At 58.5% G+C, this 19987-nt stretch overlaps 9 protein-coding genes across 9 annotated transcripts in view; 5 read left to right on the top strand and 4 right to left on the bottom strand.

Moving 5' to 3' along the window:
* SDRG_08172 (hypothetical protein) overlaps positions 1 to 1545 on the bottom strand; it is a 2245-nt gene extending 700 nt beyond the window's left edge. Inside the window, exons 1-7 of the mRNA XM_008614042.1 lie at positions 1391 to 1545; positions 1100 to 1341; positions 838 to 1056; positions 689 to 784; positions 472 to 644; positions 183 to 425; positions 15 to 131 (exon numbers count right to left, since the gene is read on the bottom strand). Of these exons, the coding sequence (XP_008612264.1) occupies positions 15 to 131; positions 183 to 425; positions 472 to 644; positions 689 to 784; positions 838 to 1056; positions 1100 to 1341; positions 1391 to 1533 (1233 nt within the window). The 5' untranslated portion in view covers positions 1534 to 1545. The remainder of the gene's footprint in view (positions 1 to 14; positions 132 to 182; positions 426 to 471; positions 645 to 688; positions 785 to 837; positions 1057 to 1099; positions 1342 to 1390) is intronic.
* A 279-nt stretch (positions 1546 to 1824) lies between these two features.
* On the bottom strand, positions 1825 to 2589 carry SDRG_08171 (hypothetical protein). Its single transcript, XM_008614041.1, has one exon. The coding sequence runs from the start codon at positions 2490 to 2492 to the stop codon at positions 1908 to 1910; it is 585 nt and encodes a 194-aa protein (XP_008612263.1). The 5' UTR covers positions 2493 to 2589; the 3' UTR covers positions 1825 to 1907.
* A 982-nt stretch (positions 2590 to 3571) lies between these two features.
* On the top strand, positions 3572 to 5457 carry SDRG_08170 (hypothetical protein; the record flags this gene model as incomplete). The annotated part of the gene is made up of 5 exons (XM_008614040.1): positions 3572 to 3732; positions 3780 to 4007; positions 4058 to 4241; positions 4291 to 4596; positions 4993 to 5457. 5 exons carry the CDS (start codon positions 3572 to 3574, stop codon positions 5455 to 5457), a joined length of 1344 nt encoding a protein of 447 aa, XP_008612262.1.
* A 345-nt stretch (positions 5458 to 5802) lies between these two features.
* Positions 5803 to 7987, top strand: SDRG_08169 (hypothetical protein). The gene is made up of 9 exons (XM_008614039.1): positions 5803 to 6422; positions 6468 to 6622; positions 6687 to 6833; positions 6886 to 6981; positions 7040 to 7280; positions 7332 to 7408; positions 7458 to 7634; positions 7683 to 7748; positions 7801 to 7987. Exons 1-9 carry the CDS (start codon positions 5816 to 5818, stop codon positions 7924 to 7926), a joined length of 1692 nt encoding a protein of 563 aa, XP_008612261.1. The 5' UTR covers positions 5803 to 5815; the 3' UTR covers positions 7927 to 7987.
* A 612-nt stretch (positions 7988 to 8599) lies between these two features.
* SDRG_08168 (hypothetical protein) lies at positions 8600 to 9918 on the top strand. The gene is made up of 4 exons (XM_008614038.1): positions 8600 to 8876; positions 8929 to 9384; positions 9443 to 9660; positions 9721 to 9918. The coding sequence occupies exons 1-4, from the start codon at positions 8619 to 8621 to the stop codon at positions 9833 to 9835; spliced, it is 1047 nt and encodes a 348-aa protein (XP_008612260.1). The 5' UTR covers positions 8600 to 8618; the 3' UTR covers positions 9836 to 9918.
* Positions 9919 to 10431: 513 nt separating this feature from the next.
* On the top strand, positions 10432 to 12589 carry SDRG_08167 (hypothetical protein). Its single transcript, XM_008614037.1, has 6 exons — positions 10432 to 10984; positions 11029 to 11127; positions 11176 to 11407; positions 11454 to 11652; positions 11696 to 12002; positions 12057 to 12589. The coding sequence occupies exons 1-6, from the start codon at positions 10496 to 10498 to the stop codon at positions 12474 to 12476; spliced, it is 1746 nt and encodes a 581-aa protein (XP_008612259.1). The 5' UTR covers positions 10432 to 10495; the 3' UTR covers positions 12477 to 12589.
* A 166-nt stretch (positions 12590 to 12755) lies between these two features.
* SDRG_08166 (hypothetical protein) lies at positions 12756 to 15750 on the bottom strand (the record flags this gene model as incomplete). The annotated part of the gene is made up of 15 exons (XM_008614036.1): positions 12756 to 13034; positions 13081 to 13204; positions 13256 to 13296; positions 13342 to 13470; positions 13522 to 13599; positions 13651 to 13748; positions 13793 to 13877; positions 13921 to 14302; positions 14346 to 14629; positions 14679 to 14769; positions 14813 to 14955; positions 15008 to 15307; positions 15356 to 15531; positions 15580 to 15625; positions 15676 to 15750. The coding sequence occupies 15 exons, from the start codon at positions 15748 to 15750 to the stop codon at positions 12810 to 12812; spliced, it is 2277 nt and encodes a 758-aa protein (XP_008612258.1). The 3' UTR covers positions 12756 to 12809.
* A 718-nt stretch (positions 15751 to 16468) lies between these two features.
* On the top strand, positions 16469 to 17989 carry SDRG_08165 (hypothetical protein). Its single transcript, XM_008614035.1, has 5 exons — positions 16469 to 16862; positions 16914 to 17066; positions 17112 to 17338; positions 17388 to 17685; positions 17732 to 17989. Exons 1-5 carry the CDS (start codon positions 16491 to 16493, stop codon positions 17927 to 17929), a joined length of 1248 nt encoding a protein of 415 aa, XP_008612257.1. The 5' UTR covers positions 16469 to 16490; the 3' UTR covers positions 17930 to 17989.
* Positions 17990 to 18126: 137 nt separating this feature from the next.
* On the bottom strand, positions 18127 to 19399 carry SDRG_08164 (hypothetical protein). Its single transcript, XM_008614034.1, has 4 exons — positions 19199 to 19399; positions 18832 to 19145; positions 18645 to 18783; positions 18127 to 18592 (listed from the first exon to the last, which is right to left on the bottom strand). Exons 1-4 carry the CDS (start codon positions 19353 to 19355, stop codon positions 18162 to 18164), a joined length of 1041 nt encoding a protein of 346 aa, XP_008612256.1. The 5' UTR covers positions 19356 to 19399; the 3' UTR covers positions 18127 to 18161.
* Positions 19400 to 19987: the final 588 nt, after the last annotated feature.

Below are 19987 nucleotides of genomic sequence, written 5' to 3'. Positions count from 1 at the left end.
AGGGGGAGCGGCACCGCAAGGACAACAGCACCCGGCATGGCCAGCACGGTGACGCTGGACCAAGTCTTGCCCGCGCAGTGTTCTTCGCCGCACAGCTGCGGTGCTTCCAGCATATCGAGCACCTTGGTCGTCTGGTATATGGCAGCGATAAGATTGAAACTTCCACAATAAGAAATCCATACCGCGTTGGGCAGATGCGTGATCGTCGTGAGCGTGCCGGCGACGAGGAGGAAGAGCGCGGGAATCGGGTCGCCTTGGGCCACGAGCGGCGTCTTGGCCGTGAACGCCGTGTACGTGCAGCTGTAGGCGAGCCGCACCATGCTCGCGCGCGAAAAGTCGCGAAAATAGGCAATATTGTGCAAATAATTGAGCTTGACGCGCAGCATGTTGTGCAATTGGTGCCGGAGCACTGCAACCGCAGGGGTCTACGCTTCCCGTGCTTCGAAATTTTGTCAAAAGTGGCAGTTGTACCGGGCGAAGCACGGCAATCTGGGTCACAATCGCATCGTAGTCGATGAGGGCCGTCGCGGTCCGATGCAGGAGGCCGTCGGCGGCGATCGCCGGCGTCGCGCCGTCACCAAACAAGGTACCTGGCCCAAAGCGGCCGATGCAGCCAAAGCCGTGCATGGCCATCGTGATCGAGCCTACAACGCAGTGTAGGTGGTATGCGTAGATGCGAGGGTTCTACCGTGCAAGACGATGTAGAGGCAGTCCCCGACGTCGTCTTGCTTAAACACACAGTCACCGGCCGCGCACGTGCGCAGCTCCATCGACAGCGTCACGTCTATTGCAACAGATATGTTAGATGCGTGTCGTCGCAAGAGTGATCGTAGATACCATGCGAGGAGATGCACTCGGCAATCAAGTACGGTGTACATTTACCGAGCGAGAGCAGCCAGTGTGTCAAGGCCAAGGCGTCGTTGACGTCCCGTTCGTGCGGGGCTCGAAGGAGCGCTTGGTACGCGCCGGCGGTCAGCGAAGTCTGCGATGCTGGCGACACGTCGTAGGAAAATCCGTGCTCGACATGAGGACGCATCGATAGTTTTCGGCAGGTCCCTACTACCGTTGAGTCGTTAAAGCACTAACTCAACGCTCGTACCGCGGCGACTAGTTGACGCCCGCCAGAGACAGACGATCCACTGGACACTGCGCACGACGGCGCGCCAGCTCTTGAGCCCGCGCAGCGCCACAGGTGGATGAGCCTTCAGTGTGCGCACGTGCAGCGTCGACACGAGGTGCGACCGGCCGCGCGTCCGACCAAGGCGCAGTGTGTAGCCATCCGCAATATCGTAAAAGGACAGCACCACGTCGTCGTCGAGTAGCATGCCCTTGAAGTACAGCCTATAAGAACAAAGAGTCGCAATCTCAAAGGGGGCGAAGACGCTCGTACGTTTGCTCGTCCGGGGCGAGGCCGGTCCGCGCCATGAGGAGCTGCTTGAGAACGCGCACCGACTCGTCGTGGCCGACGACCAGCTCTTCGCGCCCGCCCTTGGGCAGCACGACGTGCAGCGTGATCGTTGTGGCCGATGGCATCTTGCAACCTCCGATCGACGGACGCCAGAACACTTGGATCTAAAAATAGACGCCACCGTACACGCACGCGGTGCTGCCACGTCAGAGGTTAGGACAGGTTCAAGCCGAAGCTCGGTCGAAGCAGCGCCTGTATTCTGCTTTTGGCGTGGCCGTAGGAGCCGAGAACGTGTCACTCACTGGACGCTCTGACTGACAGTTTGAATGCGTGACACATACCTGTCATGGGCTTGGCACAGTGATCTACATGCGGTCCAACTACCGGTAGCACCAAGGAGCGTAACTTCAAGGGAGTGGCATGCAAAATGCAACAGAAATTTGAGAAGTAGGATCGTGTAAATAGTGAACGGAGATACAAACATACAACGACGAGGCGTCTAGAAGGCGATTTCGGTGCTCGTTTTCCGCACCGAGATAGGCTTGACCTCGAACGCCTTCATGCGCTCGCTCACGAGACTCGACGTCTTGGCCGGCTTGGGCTCGGGTGCCGGCGCGGCCACGGGCGCGGCCTCGGCCACCGTCGTCGTCGTGCGCGCGAGCGATCGCGGCTTGGCCGAATCCTTGGACGAGGTGCGGCGCTCGGACTTGGACCGGCGCATCTGCTGCTTGGCGGCGGCAGGGTCCATCTTGAAGTACTCCTTTTCCGTCGATGCAAAGTTTTGCGCGCCAGCGTCGTCCCCGCCCTTGGTGCCCGGCGTCCACGTCGGGAGGCGTTGGCGGAGATTCTGGTACGTCGATGACTTTTGCACCTTCTTGAGCTTGCTCTCGAGCGTCGACTTGCCCATGGAGGCGGCAACGCCGGCCTGCGTGCACACGTACTTGCCCTTCTCCTTGATGACGGGCGCGGCAACCTTGGCACCGAGCATCGCCGACGACGCGAGTGAGCCAGCGGTCGACGCCGTCGTGCGCGCCATCGACCCGGCGCTCGTGGCCATCGAACGAAGGCTGTCCATGCGGTTCATGATGAGGTGCGAAGGCTGGCGGAAATGAGAGACTGGAGCGTGCGTAGTCGAGATGTCCGAGCTGCGCTTCTACCCGCGGTCTGGCCCTAAAGAGGCTGTAATTGCATTGCCTTATGCAGTACGTTACACCGTTGTGTGTCACACGCGGCGAGCATTGAGCGTGGCGCGTGTTGGGCCTTTTTATTGGATGAAAACAGCCAATGTTATCGCTGCATTCCGCAATGAGCGCTTTGGATTGGCTAAAAATCCAACTGAATCTCCCGAAAAAAAACTCAAAAGCATCTCAATAGAATCGCCAGCACCTGCATAGACGGCGCCCCGCGCCAGACCATGCAGCACGGCGTCGGGTCTTCTCTCGCGCTTCTCTGAGTGTTTAGGCCATTCGCAGTGTCTCCGAGTGACCCAAGTGAATAAATACGCTCCGGGAGTACTTTGCGATGGGTCGGTTGTGGGAAAAAGCTCGGTTGTACTTTTTAGGGCAATTAATGATTTCCAGCGCGACGTGTGCCAGTGGCGCCACCTGGTTGTGCAGATCCAGGCAGCGCTTCGAACGCCGCGCCGACGGTTCTTGCGTTCGATTGACGTCTCAGGATGCCACGTATCTCGACGACCAAGCAACTGCTGCGATCGCGGAAGCCGCCTCCATCGCGCCTGTTGCATTTAACCCGCGCGGCGGATGCCTGCGAGTTGGAGACCGCCACCACCATGGACCGGTAAGAGGCCATCAGTCCATGGTCACCCGCATCACGTAATGGCTGCCACGCCCGCGTCGTGCCAGACAGGTTGACAGCTCGGACGTGCTACTGCCCGTCGACCGACCACGAGCCAAAGATCCAGCGCACTTGACCGACTCGGGTGAGCTTGTTTTGAGGCGATTTCGGCTGGTCTTCAGCCGCCCGTTGACGTTGCAGCTTTGACGACGCCAAGCACTTCGTATCGGCCTTTCCTAATCTTGCGTGCAGCTTAGATAACGGGAATCAAACACGGTTGTGTTATCTAATCCCTCTTTTTCCGTTACGGCGGTTGGAGTTGCCAGATATTGCGTCCGCCTGGCAGTCGCAGCTCGACCGACGCTCGCCATGACCAAGTCCCTTCCACGCACGTACTCAGTGCCGGTGACAGCAGTCGCCGACGCGGCCTCGGCGCCGTTCGTGCGCACCGTGTCGGCGCCCGGGCCCAAGCCGCGCGACCAGCTCTACGACGAGTATGACGTGGTGCTAACGCAGGCGTTGCCGCTCAGGTACATACGTGCATGCACGTTTGCCGCTCGATCGTGCCATGGCGTAGCTTGCGCTTTGTCTTTGAGACGCTGTGGCGCGACCCGCAGTTCACAATCGACTGCCTCACCTTCGTGCGCGAGACCAACATTGACGTCAGCGCCTGGTCGACATCGCCCGTGACGTACACGGCGTTCGAGCGGCCCGAGACGTTCATGGCCGAGCGCCGTGTGAGCTTTACGCACAACAAGAAGAATTTCATTGGGCCAAGCTCGATTCCCACGGTTCAAGTGCATCGGTACCTCGCTTGTCATCCTCAGAGCAATCAACAACATGTCATGTTTATAGCTATGTGTACGAAGAAGACACGCAGCTCATTGTGAGCACAACATCGACGGTCTCGGACGCACCGTACTGCGACTACTTCCGCGCCGAAGCGCGCTGGGTCTTCACGTACCGCAGTCCGACCGAGTGCCATGTTGAGAGTGGCATGCGTCTTAAGTGGTCGAAAACAACGTGGCTGAGAGGACAGGTCGGTGAACGCTCGAGTCAATCGCAAATTGATACAGTGCACTTGATAGATTGAAGGATTTGCCAAGACCGAGTCGGCGCAGATCATGCAGTTTTGGGTCAAGAAAGCTCTCGAAGCCCACGCCAAGCTCCACCCGGTTGCCGGCGCACCGGCAACGACGATCTCGGAGCCTATGGAGCTTGTCAAGCCCGCCGGGTTGACGCCAGAAGCGTCGCTGCTCTACATGCGGTGGGCCAACCTCATCTGTCTCGGCGTCTTTATCGCGGTCATGCTGCAGTTTGCCATCTCGGTGCACAGTTTGCGGTCAGCGACGGCCGAAGCTGTCCGCCTCCAAAAAGAGCAGCACCGTCTCTTGGTGCTGTGGCTGGACCGCCAGTCGACCCCATCTTAAAGAGTGTTCTTTTCTAATCGTGCTCAATTCCCCAATCAAAGATACCGTTTCGAGTTGATACAAACTTGAAACGATAGGATTGGCAGCGACGCCGGCGTCAACGACCGAGCATCGAGTGACCCGACCCACCGAGAGGCGAGGTCTATTTAAGAGAAAGGCCGCTTGACTAGTCGAGAGCGAGACGAGACTATAGAATGGACAGAAAAAATGAGCGCGTGTCGATGGCCGCCCTCGAGCGCCTCAGTCAACGTCACTCTGCAGCTTGCTCACCTCGTTACGGTCGATACCATGCGTCGCACTTCGACGTGCGTCCTTCTCACTGCACTTGCATTCGCCAACGCTGCGCCATGGATTGTGCAGTCGATCAAGCACTGGCCGTCGTCGCCCGAGCGACAGCACATCGTTCGTGCGTTGCGCCACCTGCACGAAGATACGTCGGACACGGAGGATCACGCGACGCGGACGCCGCAAGGGCAAGAAGGGTACGGCGGCGGTGGCTACGCTGGTGGTGGCTACGGCCTCGGCGGCTACGGCTATGGCGCCAACATTTCTCCGTTTGGTGGCGCCAACGCGAACGCCGGCGCCGTCGCGAGCTCGTCGGCTCGGAACGAAGCCAACTCGCTCAACAAGGCCAACGCGGGCACGTCGGCCGAGAAGAAAGCCGACCAAAGCGACATTTTTTACGAAAAGCTCATCATCTTCAAGAAGAGCCACAACCGCGTGAAGGAAGCGGCCGCGTCGGACCAAAATCAACTCAACAAGAACAGCGTGTCCCAGTCGGCCGACCAGCTCAAGCTCGCACAGCAAAGCCAAAACGTCAACTAGGCTCAAGTCATATAAGCGACCTCGCGCTACAATACTACTAGCGACAACCTGCCATGACCACGATGATGTTCGGTTGCCGTGGATGGACTAAACACACGCCATTTTAATGGCAAACGACGCCGTACGCCACTACCGTGGTGCCAACAACAGTGCTTAGTTCCTATGTATGTAAGATGGACACACCTTGTGCGGCCAAGTAGCTCTGCTTGGGGGTAAAGCACTGCACGTGTGTTGCTACGATCGTCGCAACTGTCCGGCTCGCATCTTAGGTGGCGTGCCATTAGTCATTGCCATGCTCCAACAGACCAATCACAGGCCGCGCATGTGGCTGGACCAATCACTTGAGCAGCTTTGAATCATGGCGGACGCACCTCCGACCGCGCCGGCCAGTGACCCGACCGCGCCGGCCATTGACACGACCGCGCCAGCCATTGACCCGGCGGAGCTGGCGACATGCATCCGCGTGCTTGAGACCTTCCGCAACGACCTCGAATCCTTCAAGCTGCCGCAGTTCAAGGCGCTGCGCAAGGCCGTGCTGCCGCTCTGCGAGGATATCCGCAGCCGCGTCTTCCACGGCAACGATGTGCAGACGCATGACCAGAAGCGGCTCAAGAAGCAGGAGCGGAAGCGCAAGGTGGCCCAAGCTGCCGCGCTCGACCGGCAGTTCATCAACAACACGAAGCTCCGCAAGCAGCGCCTCGATGCACTCGACAGCCTTACGGCCGCCAACCCGGCCTTTCCGCAAATCCCGGACGGCGCCGTGCCGCTGCTCGCAAACGAAGCGATCGAGGACACGCCCGACGAGCCCATGGCCGGCGAGGACGACGAGCCGCAGCTCCATGGCTTCCGGTCGTGCTACGTGTGCAAGAAACGCTTTGACACGCTGCATCACTTTTACGACCAGCTCTGCCCCGAGTGCGCGACGCTCAACTTTGAGAAGCGGCTTCAATCTGCCGACCTCACAGGTACAGCTGGCCATCATGCTCGTCCGTTGGCTGACCGACAAAAAGGCTACAAGGCGCTCGTCACGGGCGCGCGCGTCAAGATTGGGTACCACACGGCGCTCAAGCTGCTGCGCGCCAACGCCGTTGTTGTCGCGACGTCGCGCTTCCCGCACGATGCGGCCATTCGGTACGCCAAGGAGCCCGACTACGACAGCTGGAAGGTACGTTTCGCAATGAGATTTGAAATCGCTTGGAAAATCTCGGAAACATCTTGAATTATGGTAGGACCGCCTGCACGTGTACGGCATGGACCTGCGCGACTTGGCCGGCGTCGAAGCGTTCATGACCAACATTGGCCAGCTCTTTGGCTGGCTCGACATTGTCATCAACAATGCGACGCAGACCATTCGTCGCCCGACCGCCTACTACCAAGTACAACAGCACGCATGTACACATGCAATAGTCTCACACATGCATTGTCTAGCACCTCCTCGAGAACGAACGGACGCGCCTCGATGAAAAGCCGCTGTCGATCCAAGGCATCCTCAAGGAAAACGCCAAGTTCCAACATACGGTCCAGGTACAATATCGACAATATCGACAATATTGAGCACACTACCATCGATATGCATACGTAGTCGTCGGGGCCGCTCATGCTCGGGACGTCTGAACCGTCATCGCTCGCGACGACGGCGGGGCTCGCGTCGACGTCCAAGTCGGCGGAAATGTCGCAGCTCCCAGTGCACTCGGAAGACGCGCTGCCGAACGACGAGAAGGCGACGCTGTTTCCCGTGGCGCAGCTCGATACGAACGCGCAGCAGGTGGATTTGCGCAGCACCAACTCGTGGAAGCTCAAGATCGACCACGTCGAGTCGCCAGGTAGCCTCGACATCTCGCTCCCTGTCTCGCCGTTCATTCTGTATCGACCAGAGCTGGCCGAGGTGTTTGCCATCAACACGCTCGCACCCTTCATCCTCAACAAGCGCGCGATCCAGCTCTTTGCCGAGGTATGACAACAGTGTACGTATCTCGGTGGACTGGAGACGATCGCGATAGAGTCCGAACGCGCAAAAGTTTATCATCAATGTCTCGGCGATGGAAGGCAAGTTTTACCGCTACAAGACGCCGCACCACCCGCACACCAACATGGCCAAGGCGGCCGTCAACATGATGACGCGCACGTGCGCCGACGACCTCGCGACGCGCGGCATTTACATGAACTCGGTCGACACGGTGCGCGTCACGACAATGTATCCCGTGGCTCAGATGACACGATGGTAGGGCTGGATCAACGATGAAAACCCGCGCGAGAAGGCCCAAGCGATCGCCAAGGAGCACAACTTTCAGGTACATATACCTCCTCCAAACCAGACGGGCCACTCAGGCGGCGGCGACATAGACGCCGCTGGACGAAATCGACGCGGCCGCGCGCATTCTGGACCCGATCTTTGGCGGCTTTCAAGTGTCGCCGCCTACGTTTGCTGCCGGCCAGTTCTTCAAGGACTACCTTCGCTCCGAGTGGTAAAGCCACGTCAAAGCCCTTGCGATAACGTAGTACAAGGCGAAGAGAGTGTGTTTTGCACCAGTGGCTTTGGCAACTTCGTCGTCGGTGGACCTACAGTGTATGCACGGATGACCAGACGCGTCTACGACAGTGTACGAGACGCCGTCGCCAAAACGAGCTGCCCCAACGTCGTTTGTTGTGACGGACCCAAGTGGCACTTCCCACGAGTCGCTCACGTGACGTGGCAGGCCGCGTGCCGTGCACGTAAAGAACGGAAACGCGTCGTGCGCCCACGCAGCACAGTTTGCGGCAGTGCGTACGCAGTCGCCACCTCGTGTTGCCGACTTGTGGTGCAGACACTCGCGCACTCGAGTCATATCATTTCTTATTCTTGCGTCTTGCCAACACGCATGGCAGCCGTCGCGCAGACAGTGGATAGTACAGAATTTTAGTCGAAACCGCCGTTTTCTCATACCTTATTCCAAGCCAAGAATGCTGCACTCCAGCCCGGAATGCATCGACCCTGTCATCGACCCTGTCATCGACCCTGTCATCGGCCCTGTCGTCGGCCCTGTCATCGACCCTGTCATCGACCCGGCCGATGGCCAGGCTGAGACACTCGTGATAGGTTCACGCGGTGTGACAGGATTGCCCGTTCGTCAACGTCTCGCTGCGGATTGGCCAACGAAATGGCAAAAAAAGATTCGCCACCGATGCTCATTGTCCGCCGAGGGCCGTTTGCCGACGTCGGCGGCGGCCGAGCGGCGCCGTGGGGCCCGCCACGGACGTCGGCGCCCGAGCCCATTGACATCGAGCTCTTCTCCATCTACTTTCTCATCACCGAGACGGTCGCTACCGTGCTCTGGGTCGCGATCGCCGCGCACTGCCTCCGCGGAACGCGTGTGCCATGGCTGTCGCCGGTCTTGCGCTGCCTCATAGCGACGCTGTACGCGTCGGCCAAGCTTGCGCTCGTACGCCCACGCTGCATGCATTGTACTAGTCTCATGCGCGGGTGTATGGTAGCTGCGGTATGCGTTTGCATCGACGTTCTACTTCAAGGCGACGCAGCTCGTGACGGGCGTCTGCGGGCTCTTGGCCGCTGTCGCGTGGGTCTGGCGGCGAGGACCGTTTTGGTTTCTCTTCCAGGCCAAGCCGCTCCGCGTGTTCGAGTCGTACTCGTCGATTGCATCGTTTCTGCGCCACATTGCCTACGTTGTGCTCCAGGGCCTCGTGGCGGTCCCGACACCGGCCGACACGGCGCCCGCGCAGCAGCCGGCGTCGGTGCAGCACCAGCTCTCCAAATTGCATTTTCACGTCAACCGCGATATCTGGAACGGCGCCATGATCGAGCACTGGCGGCTTGCGCTCTTGGGGCACGGCCGCGCGCGCCGCACCACGCGCGACGACCTGTCCTACTACGAGACGCGCGTGCTCTTTGCGATGCAGTCGGATGGTCTCTTGGTGTCATTTTATTTATTGGTACGTAGTTGTTGTACAACTTGTCTTCGGACGTGTGGACTGTATGGTCTCTGCATAGCCGCCGCTGCCAAGCGTCCTCCTCGACCTCCACACAGCGTGCCGCTGCAACGTGTACGAGCTCGTGCTGCGCTACCTCAAGTGCTCGGCCGACATGGCCGTCGAAGCGCCGCTCATGTATTATGCAACGAATCACATTTCGAGCGCCGCCACGACCTTGGCGCAGCGCGCTGCCATCCAAGACCTCTTGCGGCGGCTCAACGTCAACATGGCCATTGGGTAGAGCTCAATATTCTCCACAACGTTATCCTATTGACGAGCTAATTTCGTACACTCTAGGCGCGACATTCCTCTTCGACTGCTCAAGACGCACAACTTTGTCGCGGCCGGGACACCTGGTGCGACCAAGCGCGTGCGCCGGCCGTCGTCCACGTCCAAATTCCAGTTTGACTAGCCTCGCTACTTTTTTGTTATTATTTTAAAAAGGACAAGTTGTCCACGTTGTCATCAAATGTCATTTCGCACTGGCTCTTCCTGGCGTGCGTTTGATTTCACGTGGTTGCCTCGAATAAAACCTCTTTAAAAAACCCATAAACCCATAAAACCGAACGTCGCCGCCGGGTTCAAGGCGAGAAACGGTCCGGGACTCGGGCGATGACCACGACGTGGTCGCTGCCTACTCCAGCAACAGCGTTCCGTTGCTGGGCTCGAAAGGGCAGTGCGCGAACGCTGCGACCGTGGCGGTGGGCGATAGCCCGTTTAACCTTGTACAAGTAAAACACAATGTCCTTCTCCTCCGGGAATTACCTTGCATTTGTGCCATATAATACAAGCGTTGTCGTTCAACCCAGGGATGCTGGGTCGCCCGAAGCGTCACCGGCTCGCTTGGTGGAGTTGCAACCTCTCGCTGTAAGTACCTCTATAAATGGATCACCTTGATAACTGGATCTTATTTCAATAATGGAATAGATAAGAGCACCGCCTCTCGGGCCTGTCGATTTGAATACCTCTGGGACTGAATAAAACGCACTGTTTTTCGACTTGGCCGAAAAACCTCTTTGCGTTAGTTTCACAGCTCGGGCGGCCGCGGCGACGACGCACAAGCCGATTCGCCATGGCCGACGACGACAGCAGCGCCAAGACGCCGAACAGCAGCGCCACGTATAGCCCATTGCCTCCGTCGTATATACCAACGTACTCGCCCTTTTTAACGGACTCGTATGTGAGTTTGGGTCTCAACGGCTCGGTGCATGGCTTCTCATCGCCCGGCAGCTTCTTCTCGGGCGTGCCCGACGATGGCCCGGCGTCGGAAGAGGACATTTACAGTTCGTTGTCGCATCTGCCGAGCGCCATGAACAGCCTCTCGCGGCGAACCTCGTATACGGCGAGCGAGGACGACGACCCGCCGGACGACCCGCCACACGACGACACGCTCTGGAACTGCGTCGTGTGCACCAAGCTCAACCAGCTCGAGACGTGCTCGTTCTGCGCAACGGCGAAAGGCGCGGCCTTTGCACCGACGCCACGCACCTGCGACGACGCGCGCACGCTGGGCACGGCCATCGGCTTTGACGCGCGCATGCAGCTCCACCGCGAGATCCAGGTCCGTCGCCGCGCTTTCGCCGCTTGCCACACCTGACCTTGTAGCCGCGCGATATGTACGACATGCATCCCGAGCGACCCGACCGCATCGGCGCCATTTACGCCCAATGCCAGCTCGACGGCGTCGTCGACCGGTGCACGCAGGTAGCCTTCATTGCGTGTTGCATCGACCCTATACCTCGGACTGTGTAGATCTCGGACGTGCTCGTAGACCCAAACGATCTATTGCGAGTGCACTCGCCCGAGTACCTCCAGTACCTCGACGAGGTCTTCACACTGCCGTTCCACCAGTTGACGCCCGACACGTACTGCTGCGCCGACTCGAAGACAGCCGCGCATTTGTCCGCGGGCATCGTCGTCGCCTTGATGGAAAAGGTGGTTCGAAATGAGTACCGCAACGCCTTTGCAATCGTGCGCCCGCCCGGTACTTGATATTTTCTTGATACTTTTAGCTGGACCGTGCCCTGTAGGCCATCACGCCGAGCCGCAACATGCGATGGGCTTTTGCATGTTTAACAACGTGGCCGTCGCGGCCAAGACAGCTGTGCACAAGCTGGGCCTGAAGCGCGTGTTGATTGTCGACTGGGACATTCACCACGGCAATGGGACCGAGCACATGTTTGAGGACGACCCGACAGTGCTCTACAGCTCGCTGCATCGCTTTGACGGGTACGCTATAAAGTGTATAACGACAATATTGACCAACAACTAGGAATGGCGCGTTTTATCCGGGTACCGGGTCGCCGGACGCGGTCGGGTCGGGAGCCGGCGCTGGCTTCAACGTCAATATCGGGTGGCCCGGCGGCGGTGTCGGTGACGCCGAGTACCTCGCTGCGTTCGATCGCGTGCTCATGCCCGTCTTTCGGTCGTTCGACCCGGAGCTTGTCCTTGTCTCGGCCGGCTTTGACTCGGCGATGGGCGACCCGCTGGGCCGCTGTCGGCTCACGCCCGGCGGCTACGCCATGATGACGCACCTCTTGAGCTCGCTCGCAAACGGCAAACTCGTGCTCGCGCTCGAGGTATTTTCGTTTGGTGGTTGAAACATCGATAGATGTCCGATCGTGCGCGGGTAGGGCGGGTACAATCTGCAGTCGATTGCGCGGTCGGCCTCGGCCTGCATACGCACGCTGCTCGGGGACGCCGTGCCGCCGCTGCATTTGGATCCGCCAATGGCCACAGCGCTCGCCGCCATCGAGACGACGCGACGGCACTTGGCGCCGCACTGGAATTGCCTCCAGTCGCTGCCACGGAACGGTAGCAGCAGCGGCAGTGACGGCGACAGCAGCAGCAACAGCGCCAGTGACGACGACGACGACGAGCACGAACAGAGAGATGCGAAGGAAGCGTCTGCGGCGCGGATGCGCCAACTGCGGGCGCTGCAGACCAAAGTGACCCGCGCAGCAAGGATCGACCAGCACCTGCGCCGCGACATTTTAAAAAAGCTCGACGAGAAGCGAACGCGGCGCTATCGACCGTACCCGAAAAAGCTCTAAGACCATACTACTCTACTAGAAAATACTACCATTTTGTCATCGCGCTCCGACGACAAAAGCCAAAATTCAATCTCAAAGTCCGCCGGTATGGACACGCTGTTCGGTATGGCCAATCAACCGTTTCTTGACTCGGATACGGCGACGTGGACAATATTGTCACGTGGACAAATATTCGGTTAGGTGTTGTAACAAGGTAGAAACCCACCGTCTCAGCAACAACTGTTTGAATTGTCATCATTTGGGAAAGAACTTCTTTTGGAAGAATTTTCCCACACCTCACGTGGACAAATATGGACAATGTGACATTCTTGTATACAACGGCGTGTTGGTGCGTCACATGGGGTCGGGCTGCGTGGCAGGACGTGTGCTCGACGGGTTGATGTCCAGTGTCACTTCGGACGGGTTGACTTGACTCGCTTTCAGCCGAAGCAGCACCGTGTAGTCGTGCGAGAGCACATCGACGCCGTCGGCTCCGACGCAGCGGTACCGAATGTTCTTGCGCAACGCCATGAACGTGCAGGCGGATGACATGGCGGTCAAGTGCCAGAGCGAGTGGATCTAATGACACCACGTCGTCACTCGTGGTACAATGGGGTCGCCGTACGAGCCAATACGAGGTGCCAACTTCAGCAAAGAAGCAGCCGAACGCGCCGCCAAAAAGCAAAAAGCCCAAAACCAAGTACCGATACTCGAAATTGTCGCTGTTTAGTAAGAAGCGCTTCAACGCGCTACGCCGTATATGAGACAAGCGATTCAGCAGCTAGAATAGCAGAGCGTACCTCGGAAGACTGCAACCGAGGCGCTGGGCGGCCAGCGTCAACTAGTCCACAGCAAATGATAAATAATGCAGCGCGTCCAGGGTTACGTAGTAGGTCCACGAGCCAATAAATTGACACGCGCAGACAACGCCAATGACGAGCCAGTTGCGCATCGACGTGGCATCGTACGAGGTCATAAAGACGAGCGAGACGAGCACAAACACCTGCATCGCAGCCTAGTCGTTGAAGCCATCGATCAACGACCTGTCAGCCGGTGCAATCTGTACTTTGACGTGCTTGAACGCGCCCGAGAGGTGGATAAACCCGAGCAAAATGGCGTTAAACGTAAACGCGAAATCCATTGCCTATATCAAAACACAAATTGTCTCTATTGTACAAGACCATACCGTGCGTACCTGAAGAAATGGATACGGTAAGAGGCAAAAGATCTCGAGATCGCACGCATGGTACAAGGCTGAGATGATCCCCAAACCAAAGAAGAGGACAGCTTCGACTAGAGAGACACTCAGTCCGCTTGCGTAACTCTGGATTGCTTACCGTAGAGCTTGCGGCGCCAGGAAAACACGCCTGCGGGGACGATGGCCGCGTTGGAACCAAGCAGGAGCCACGACCGACCAAGCCGCTATCCAAAACGCCGTTGGCCTAGAGTCGAGCTCCCTTGGTACCTCGGATGTCGAGTAAATCGACACTTCGCACTGGCGACCGCCGTAGCCATAGTGGCACGCGCACCGGCCGTACGAGAGACCTTGGTACGAGGTCTTGACGAGGCAAGTTCCACGGTTGCTGCACGCGTACTCGGGCGGACATGCCAGACTCGCCATATTGAGAGCGACAGCGTAGGACGAGTTTGGCGGCGACGGCGGTGGCACGAGGAGAATGTACCAAATTGCGTCAACCTTGGGAAACACAATCGGTGGCAGCTGCCAAAAGACTGCGTCTTCGTCGTCCATTGCCTTGAGCAGCGGAAAGGCGAGCGGTGGCGGCGCCTGCGGGTTGTACGGACGCAGCGTCGGGTCGTCCATGGGAGTCGCTGCCGCGATGGAAAAGCTAGATTATCGCATTGGTCTCGACTGCGTGTCGCGCCACGTACCGATAGTCGAACAGCGTCGGGGACGGCAGTCCGTTGGCGCGAATGTAGATGGTGCCGTCGTTGGTGAGATTTTTGGACGCGAGTTGCAGCGTCATGGCGGCGCCGGCGTACATGGCTGGGACGTCGACGACAAAGCCGATGGGTGCCGAGGCATTGGCGACCGACGGCGCCGGGTTTGCAAAGGACGCTGCCAAGACAAAGTCGCCGACGCCGTTCGCACTGTCGCGGTTGGCGCCCATAAGCTCGTAGTCGGCCACGCAGAGCGCGTCATTCGTCGCACAAGGCTACGTCCATATGTACTTATCTATCCAACGATTTCAAATGAGCTCGCACCGTTGTCATCCACGCAAGCGAGAAGGGGACGCCATCGCCGTTGTAGCAAAACCCGTTGGCGTCAGTGACCGACACCACAATGTGCCAGGTTCTAGACAACTTTTGTACTTCGATGTGTGGACATTATGTCGTACCCGCGGAGAGGCCGGTCGACGCGCAACTGCGTTGCATTGGTCGAGCTATTGGCGGCAACAGCGACGGCCGAGGCAGCGAGTGGGTTGGCGCGACCGTGATACAATGCCCACGCGACGCTACCCCTCGTCTTGTCGATGACGAGCTACAACATCACAAATGCGTCAGACACGAAACTTTGGCAGTTGATGACGCACAAAGGCAGAGAGCCCCGCAGCGGCCGATGGCAACTCGAAGGTAAACACGCGGGTCGGGTCACCGACATCGAGGCAGTCGACGGGCACCGAGCCCTGCTTCAAGCTGGGCGACGTCCCTTGGGGCTGCTTGGAGGTAGGGACGACGTTGACACTGCAGTCGGCGCCCGTGACGTCGGCGTCGTCGCACGCGAGAAACGTAAAGTCGAGAAAGTACCACATGTTGACCGACGGCCCGACGCCAAACGTGTTGATGGACTCCATGATGTTGCCGCCCCACATTGTCGCATAGTATATGCCGGTCTACACGTCCAATGACAACTTGTACACAAAAGAAAATGTTTTGTGTACTTGGAGGTCGGGAATACTGCTGCTGATGTACGTGTTGTTTGCGCTCGTGTTCCAGCGCACGTCATAGTCGGCTTCGGACGGAATCCCATTCTTCTTGAGCAAGAGAACCGGCGGCGTCCGGCCGCCAAGGAGACTCAGCGAGACGGTGGCGTCGACCTGAACGACACCCAGCGGCACTAGAGACACAAGTGGATGATTTCGAACGATCAAATACGTACAAGTACCGTGAAAGGTAAAGTACTGATAGCTGTCGCCCCGCACAAAGCCATACTAGACAAACAGGGCGTTTGCGCGAGAGGAGACAAGGAGCCAGAACGTACAAAGTGTTCGACCCACTGGTGCGACTGCGCGGCGACGGCGCGCAAGAGCACCGGCAAAAGAGCGACGAGCCACATTAACTTTGCAAGCGAGAGGACGGCGTCAATCAAATCTGAAGACAGTGGGGTGAACGTTTTTCCGAAACCCACAGCGAGAAGGCTCCAGCCAACCTTCTTCAAGATCTTAGAGCTACGACTGAGATCTACTCTGCTATGCAGAGTCGGGACACCACGATGTTATTGCTGCGACTGGAGGGATGGTGTTCCCGCACTGGCAACGCAGATCTCGTGCCCACTTGCATGCCCCACAGTGCCGATCCAAGGCCAAGGCGACGACCAGCCGAGTGACCAACAAGGCCACTTTGTTTCATGATCCTTGACGATTGAACATCACTCGTGCCTTATTTGCTTGCACCTCTTCCCGTATGCGGCTGGCTTGACACCGACGCGCGTAGAATGATGGTGGTGGGCTCGCGCCTCTGCCGCCTGTCGCCGCTACCGGCCAGGAAACTTGCGTTTTGCTCCATCTTGCATGGGCTAACCCTACGCTGCATGCGTCCAGAGAGCATGGCGTCCTTGGCCGTGGGCGAAAGCGAAGCTCGCCGGTCCCTGCCCGCAGGTCGGGGCAAGCGGCTCGGTCGTCGCCACCGTCGTGAGCTGCGAAACCCACGTGCACATTCATTTCCAAGGTTTAATTTTACATACAAATACCAAGTTCGGGAGGATGCAAACGTACGAATTTTATGATTGGTCAAAAAGGCGTGATGGCCGCCGAGTGGCCGATAGAGTTTAATTAGTCGGCGGGCAGCACAGCAGCGATGTACGGCAACAACCGCGGCCGGAACAACCAGTTTGGCAACAACGACCGGGGCGGCCGAGGTGGGCGCGGCCGTGGCGGGCGCAGCAACTACTCGGGCGGCAACCGCTTCGCGAACTGCGAGATCTGCACCTTCCATCTCGACGACCGCTGCCAGCGCGACAACTGCCGGGCGCCCCACTTCCTCAAGCGGCTGGGCATGGCCAGCGGCCACAATGGCACGGTGCGTGATGTCGCGCTCTGGGGCCAGCAGGCCTTCACGGCGTCGTCCGATGGCACGCTTCGCTTATGGGCACTCGACACGATGAAGGAGGCCGCAGTCATTCCGCAGTGCAAGATTGAGATCGACACGCTGCCTGTCGAGAAGAGCAAGGTACGTCAAGCATCTTTTGCATCCCATGTTGCTCATATTTTTCCCGTGCAGAAGGTCACGGAAGGCGTCTCGAGCTTGCTCCTCGAGAGCCCGTTCCTCTTTGTGGGCTACGAAGAACAGACGCCGGCGATTCCCGACGTGCCTGTCGGCAGGATCCAGTGCTGGAACCTCGAGAACCCGTCGATGCCGCCCATGGAACTCGCGGTACGCTTCGTAAGATGACGACATCTCATGCGACCGCGTCGATAGCAAAGCGTCGAGATGCCCTTTGCCATGTACCGCAACGTGACGTCGCTCGCGATGGCCAAGCACCCGGCGACCGGCGCGCCCATCATCTTTAGCGGCGGCGCCGACGGCCGCATTGCCTACTGGATGTTTGACGCGGCGACCAACGCGTTTACATGCGCGGGCGTCATGGAAGGCCACGCGCTCGCGATCACGCGCCTCAAGGTCGTCCAGCTCGGCGCGACGACCGCGTACGTTGTTTTTCATTATGGTATGTCATGCTGACATGCTCGATCGTAGATTGATCTCGTCGTCGCGCGACCACACGATCCGCATCTGGGACGTGGCCACGTACAAGTGCGGCACCGTGCTCTCGCGGGCGACGGGCGGTCACGCCAACATTGTGCTCGACATTGAGATCTGGGTGAGCAACGGCGAGCCGTTCCTTATCAGTTCGGGCTACGACCAGCAGATCATCGTGTGGCAGCTCTCGCCGCCGTTTGCGGCCATGTACACCGAGACACTGGACTCGCCGGCGCTGGCCATTTGCACGACCACCGATGCGGTCGACTGTCCGCTCTTGCTCTTGGGCCACGACGTACTGCCTACTTGCCTCGTCCACCGGTGTTGAGATGACGATGTAGGATGGTTCGATCGTCGTCAAGGAACTGCCGTCGTTCAAGTACAAGACGATCTTTGGGAAGAGCCAGACCAACGTCGGGCACACGGACGCCGTGCGGCGCATCGTGCCGGGCCCGGCGCATACGTTCTTTACGACGTCGGGCGACCGCAAGATGATGGCGTGGCAGGTCACGGGCAAGATCTCCGACATCCAGAGCTAGTCGTTGTGGACCCCAATGAGCGCCTTTCTAATTCTAGTTCTCTTTCGTGTACCGACTACATCATCACGACGTTGCATCGCACGCTGACTTGCCGACAACACCAGTCACAGCGTGTCACAGCGTTCGAGAAACCTTACGCCTAACCCTAGCCCGGAGGACACGAATGTGTTGACGCTAGGCGGTCTATCGATGTGAACGAGAAGACAGATACTTTCGAGATGCATTGAGAAGCTTAGGTCGAGCGCTGGACGTTGGCCCATTTGGACGCAATGTACTCGCCGAACGACGTTTTCTCGAGGTCGAGCGATCCATCCACGAGCGTGTTGAGCGTCGACGCAATGGCGGTCGCAGTCTGCTTGACGCCTTGGGGCTTGGGAATACGCGCGTCGTAGTCGGGGTAGTAGAAGAACACCATCGAGTAGCGCTCGTCGGACGTGTGTTCGCTCACAACGCGATGGATCGGCGAGACCCACTTGCCTTTGGTGAGGAGCGAGAGGTAGTCGCCGCCGTTGACGACGATCGTGCCGGGGATGTACGGCACGTCGATCCACTCGTTCTCATGCAGAAACTGGAGGCCGCCGGTCGGGTCTTGCAAAATCAGCGTCAGAAAGCCCCAGTCCGTGTGCGGACTCGACCCGACAAAGTTGGTGTCGGACGCATTGCCTAGGATATATACATTTGGACAATGTTGTCATGTGAATGCAAGACACGGTACGTCGCAGCTTGTCGTAGGGGAAGTAGTGAAACGCGCGCATGATCGAGATCGTGTCGCCTTCTTTGGCGTAGTCGCCAAAGTACGACGCCGACTGCCCAAGCGCAAGAGACATGTTGCGCGTCAGCGTCGTCGAGATGTTCTAGAGAAGAGGCCGTGGGTCCAAGATGGAGCAAGACGATGCGTGTACCGTGAGGTCGGTGAAATACGACTGCAGCGTGCGCTGGTGCGTCACATCGAGCGCAGTCGAGGGCGGCCACACGTTGGGACCCTGGAGGGGGTTGGTCGGCGCAACGTCCGCCGGCCATTCGTAGCCGTACGAAAAAGCCTCCTTGACTTCGATGAGTTCGCTCCCGCTTTCGCCGCCAAGACCAATGTGGCCGCGAATGAAGCCGTTGCCGAGGCTCGGGCGCTCGCAGAGCTTCTTGGCCTCGGCCGGCATGCGGAAGACTTCGTGCGCTGCCTTCATGACATGCGTTTCCTTCTCGAGGTTGATGCCATGACCTGCAAAAGAGATGCTTCGCTCTACAATCGCGCTCGCATATTGCAAGTAGTACCTTTGATGTAGCAGCAGCCAAACGTCGAGAAGGCGTCGTCCAAGGCAGCGACGGTTGTTGCTTCGTCGCTGAGGTCGATGATCGGCAGCGACAGAGACGACGCATGGCGCCGCGTCTGGCGGCCAAGCGCCCGGAGCAGGGGCGTTCGTGCGAGCATGAGGATTCAAGAGTGCTCTCAGTCGACCGTGGTGCCGGTGGCAGGCGTCGATGCCATTGGCGCATTATAGACCAATCAGAGGCGCTGTATACATCATCACGTGAAACGATTGGCTTGAATTCAACTTCAAGTCGGAAAGATCATTGCGGTCGCATGGGTGCAGAGCTCCATGGGTCAATAAAACCCATGAGAGCTCGTAGCGGTACATGCCAAGCAAGCCTCTTCCTCACCCACAGTACACGTACACGGTGCGCAGACGCAAGGAATATGGAGATCAGGGCAGGATGCTATGAGGCTTCTGGCCCATGTTGCACTCTCTTCCATGGCCTCTGCTTGGTGCTGAAGGCCATCGACAGTTCGTATCACGAATCGCGCCAAGCACCGAGCATCGCGCAGATCGACTGCATAAGGGCATCTGTGATGACATACTCGTGTGTCGCAGAGAGGATATCCGAAAAGGAGCCGCGCCGGGACCCATGTACACTCGGCTAGCTCTGAGCGCCTTAGCTAGAGCGTCAAACCTTGCTACTTGAAGAAGAAGAAAACAAGCAGCAGGCGCCTAGTACATGTGGCCGACCCGCCGGGTACAACTGCATGAGAAGAACAGTGGCGAACACAGGTGCATCCAGGCG

This window comes from Saprolegnia diclina, assembly GCF_000281045.1.
Source record: "Saprolegnia diclina VS20 unplaced genomic scaffold supercont1.24, whole genome shotgun sequence".
Classification (NCBI taxonomy): domain Eukaryota; phylum Oomycota; class Saprolegniomycetes; order Saprolegniales; family Saprolegniaceae; genus Saprolegnia; species Saprolegnia diclina.
This window is presented reverse-complemented; position numbering and strand designations above follow the sequence as displayed.

Coding starts and splice junctions, on each gene's coding strand:
- SDRG_08171 (XM_008614041.1), bottom strand. CDS start 2,492: ATGAACCGCATGGACAGCCTTCGTTCGATGGCCACGAGCGCCGGGTCG.
- SDRG_08169 (XM_008614039.1), top strand. CDS start 5,816: ATGGCGGACGCACCTCCGACCGCGCCGGCCAGTGACCCGACCGCGCCG. Junction 6,834..6,885: donor GCCCGACCGCCTACTACCAA/GTACAACAGCAC, acceptor TGCATTGTCTAG/CACCTCCTCGAGAACGAACG. Junction 6,982..7,039: donor AGTTCCAACATACGGTCCAG/GTACAATATCGA, acceptor ATGCATACGTAG/TCGTCGGGGCCGCTCATGCT.
- SDRG_08168 (XM_008614038.1), top strand. CDS start 8,619: ATGCTCATTGTCCGCCGAGGGCCGTTTGCCGACGTCGGCGGCGGCCGA. Junction 8,877..8,928: donor CGTCGGCCAAGCTTGCGCTC/GTACGCCCACGC, acceptor GGTGTATGGTAG/CTGCGGTATGCGTTTGCATC. Junction 9,385..9,442: donor TGGTGTCATTTTATTTATTG/GTACGTAGTTGT, acceptor GTCTCTGCATAG/CCGCCGCTGCCAAGCGTCCT.
- SDRG_08167 (XM_008614037.1), top strand. CDS start 10,496: ATGGCCGACGACGACAGCAGCGCCAAGACGCCGAACAGCAGCGCCACG. Junction 11,408..11,453: donor TGCAATCGTGCGCCCGCCCG/GTACTTGATATT, acceptor CGTGCCCTGTAG/GCCATCACGCCGAGCCGCAA. Junction 11,653..11,695: donor TCGCTGCATCGCTTTGACGG/GTACGCTATAAA, acceptor ACCAACAACTAG/GAATGGCGCGTTTTATCCGG.
- SDRG_08165 (XM_008614035.1), top strand. CDS start 16,491: ATGTACGGCAACAACCGCGGCCGGAACAACCAGTTTGGCAACAACGAC. Junction 16,863..16,913: donor TGCCTGTCGAGAAGAGCAAG/GTACGTCAAGCA, acceptor TTTCCCGTGCAG/AAGGTCACGGAAGGCGTCTC. Junction 17,686..17,731: donor TCTTGCTCTTGGGCCACGAC/GTACTGCCTACT, acceptor ATGACGATGTAG/GATGGTTCGATCGTCGTCAA.
- SDRG_08164 (XM_008614034.1), bottom strand. CDS start 19,355: ATGCTCGCACGAACGCCCCTGCTCCGGGCGCTTGGCCGCCAGACGCGG. Junction 18,784..18,831: donor CGTATTTCACCGACCTCACG/GTACACGCATCG, acceptor CCTCTTCTCTAG/AACATCTCGACGACGCTGAC. Junction 18,593..18,644: donor CCCCTACGACAAGCTGCGAC/GTACCGTGTCTT, acceptor TATATATCCTAG/GCAATGCGTCCGACACCAAC.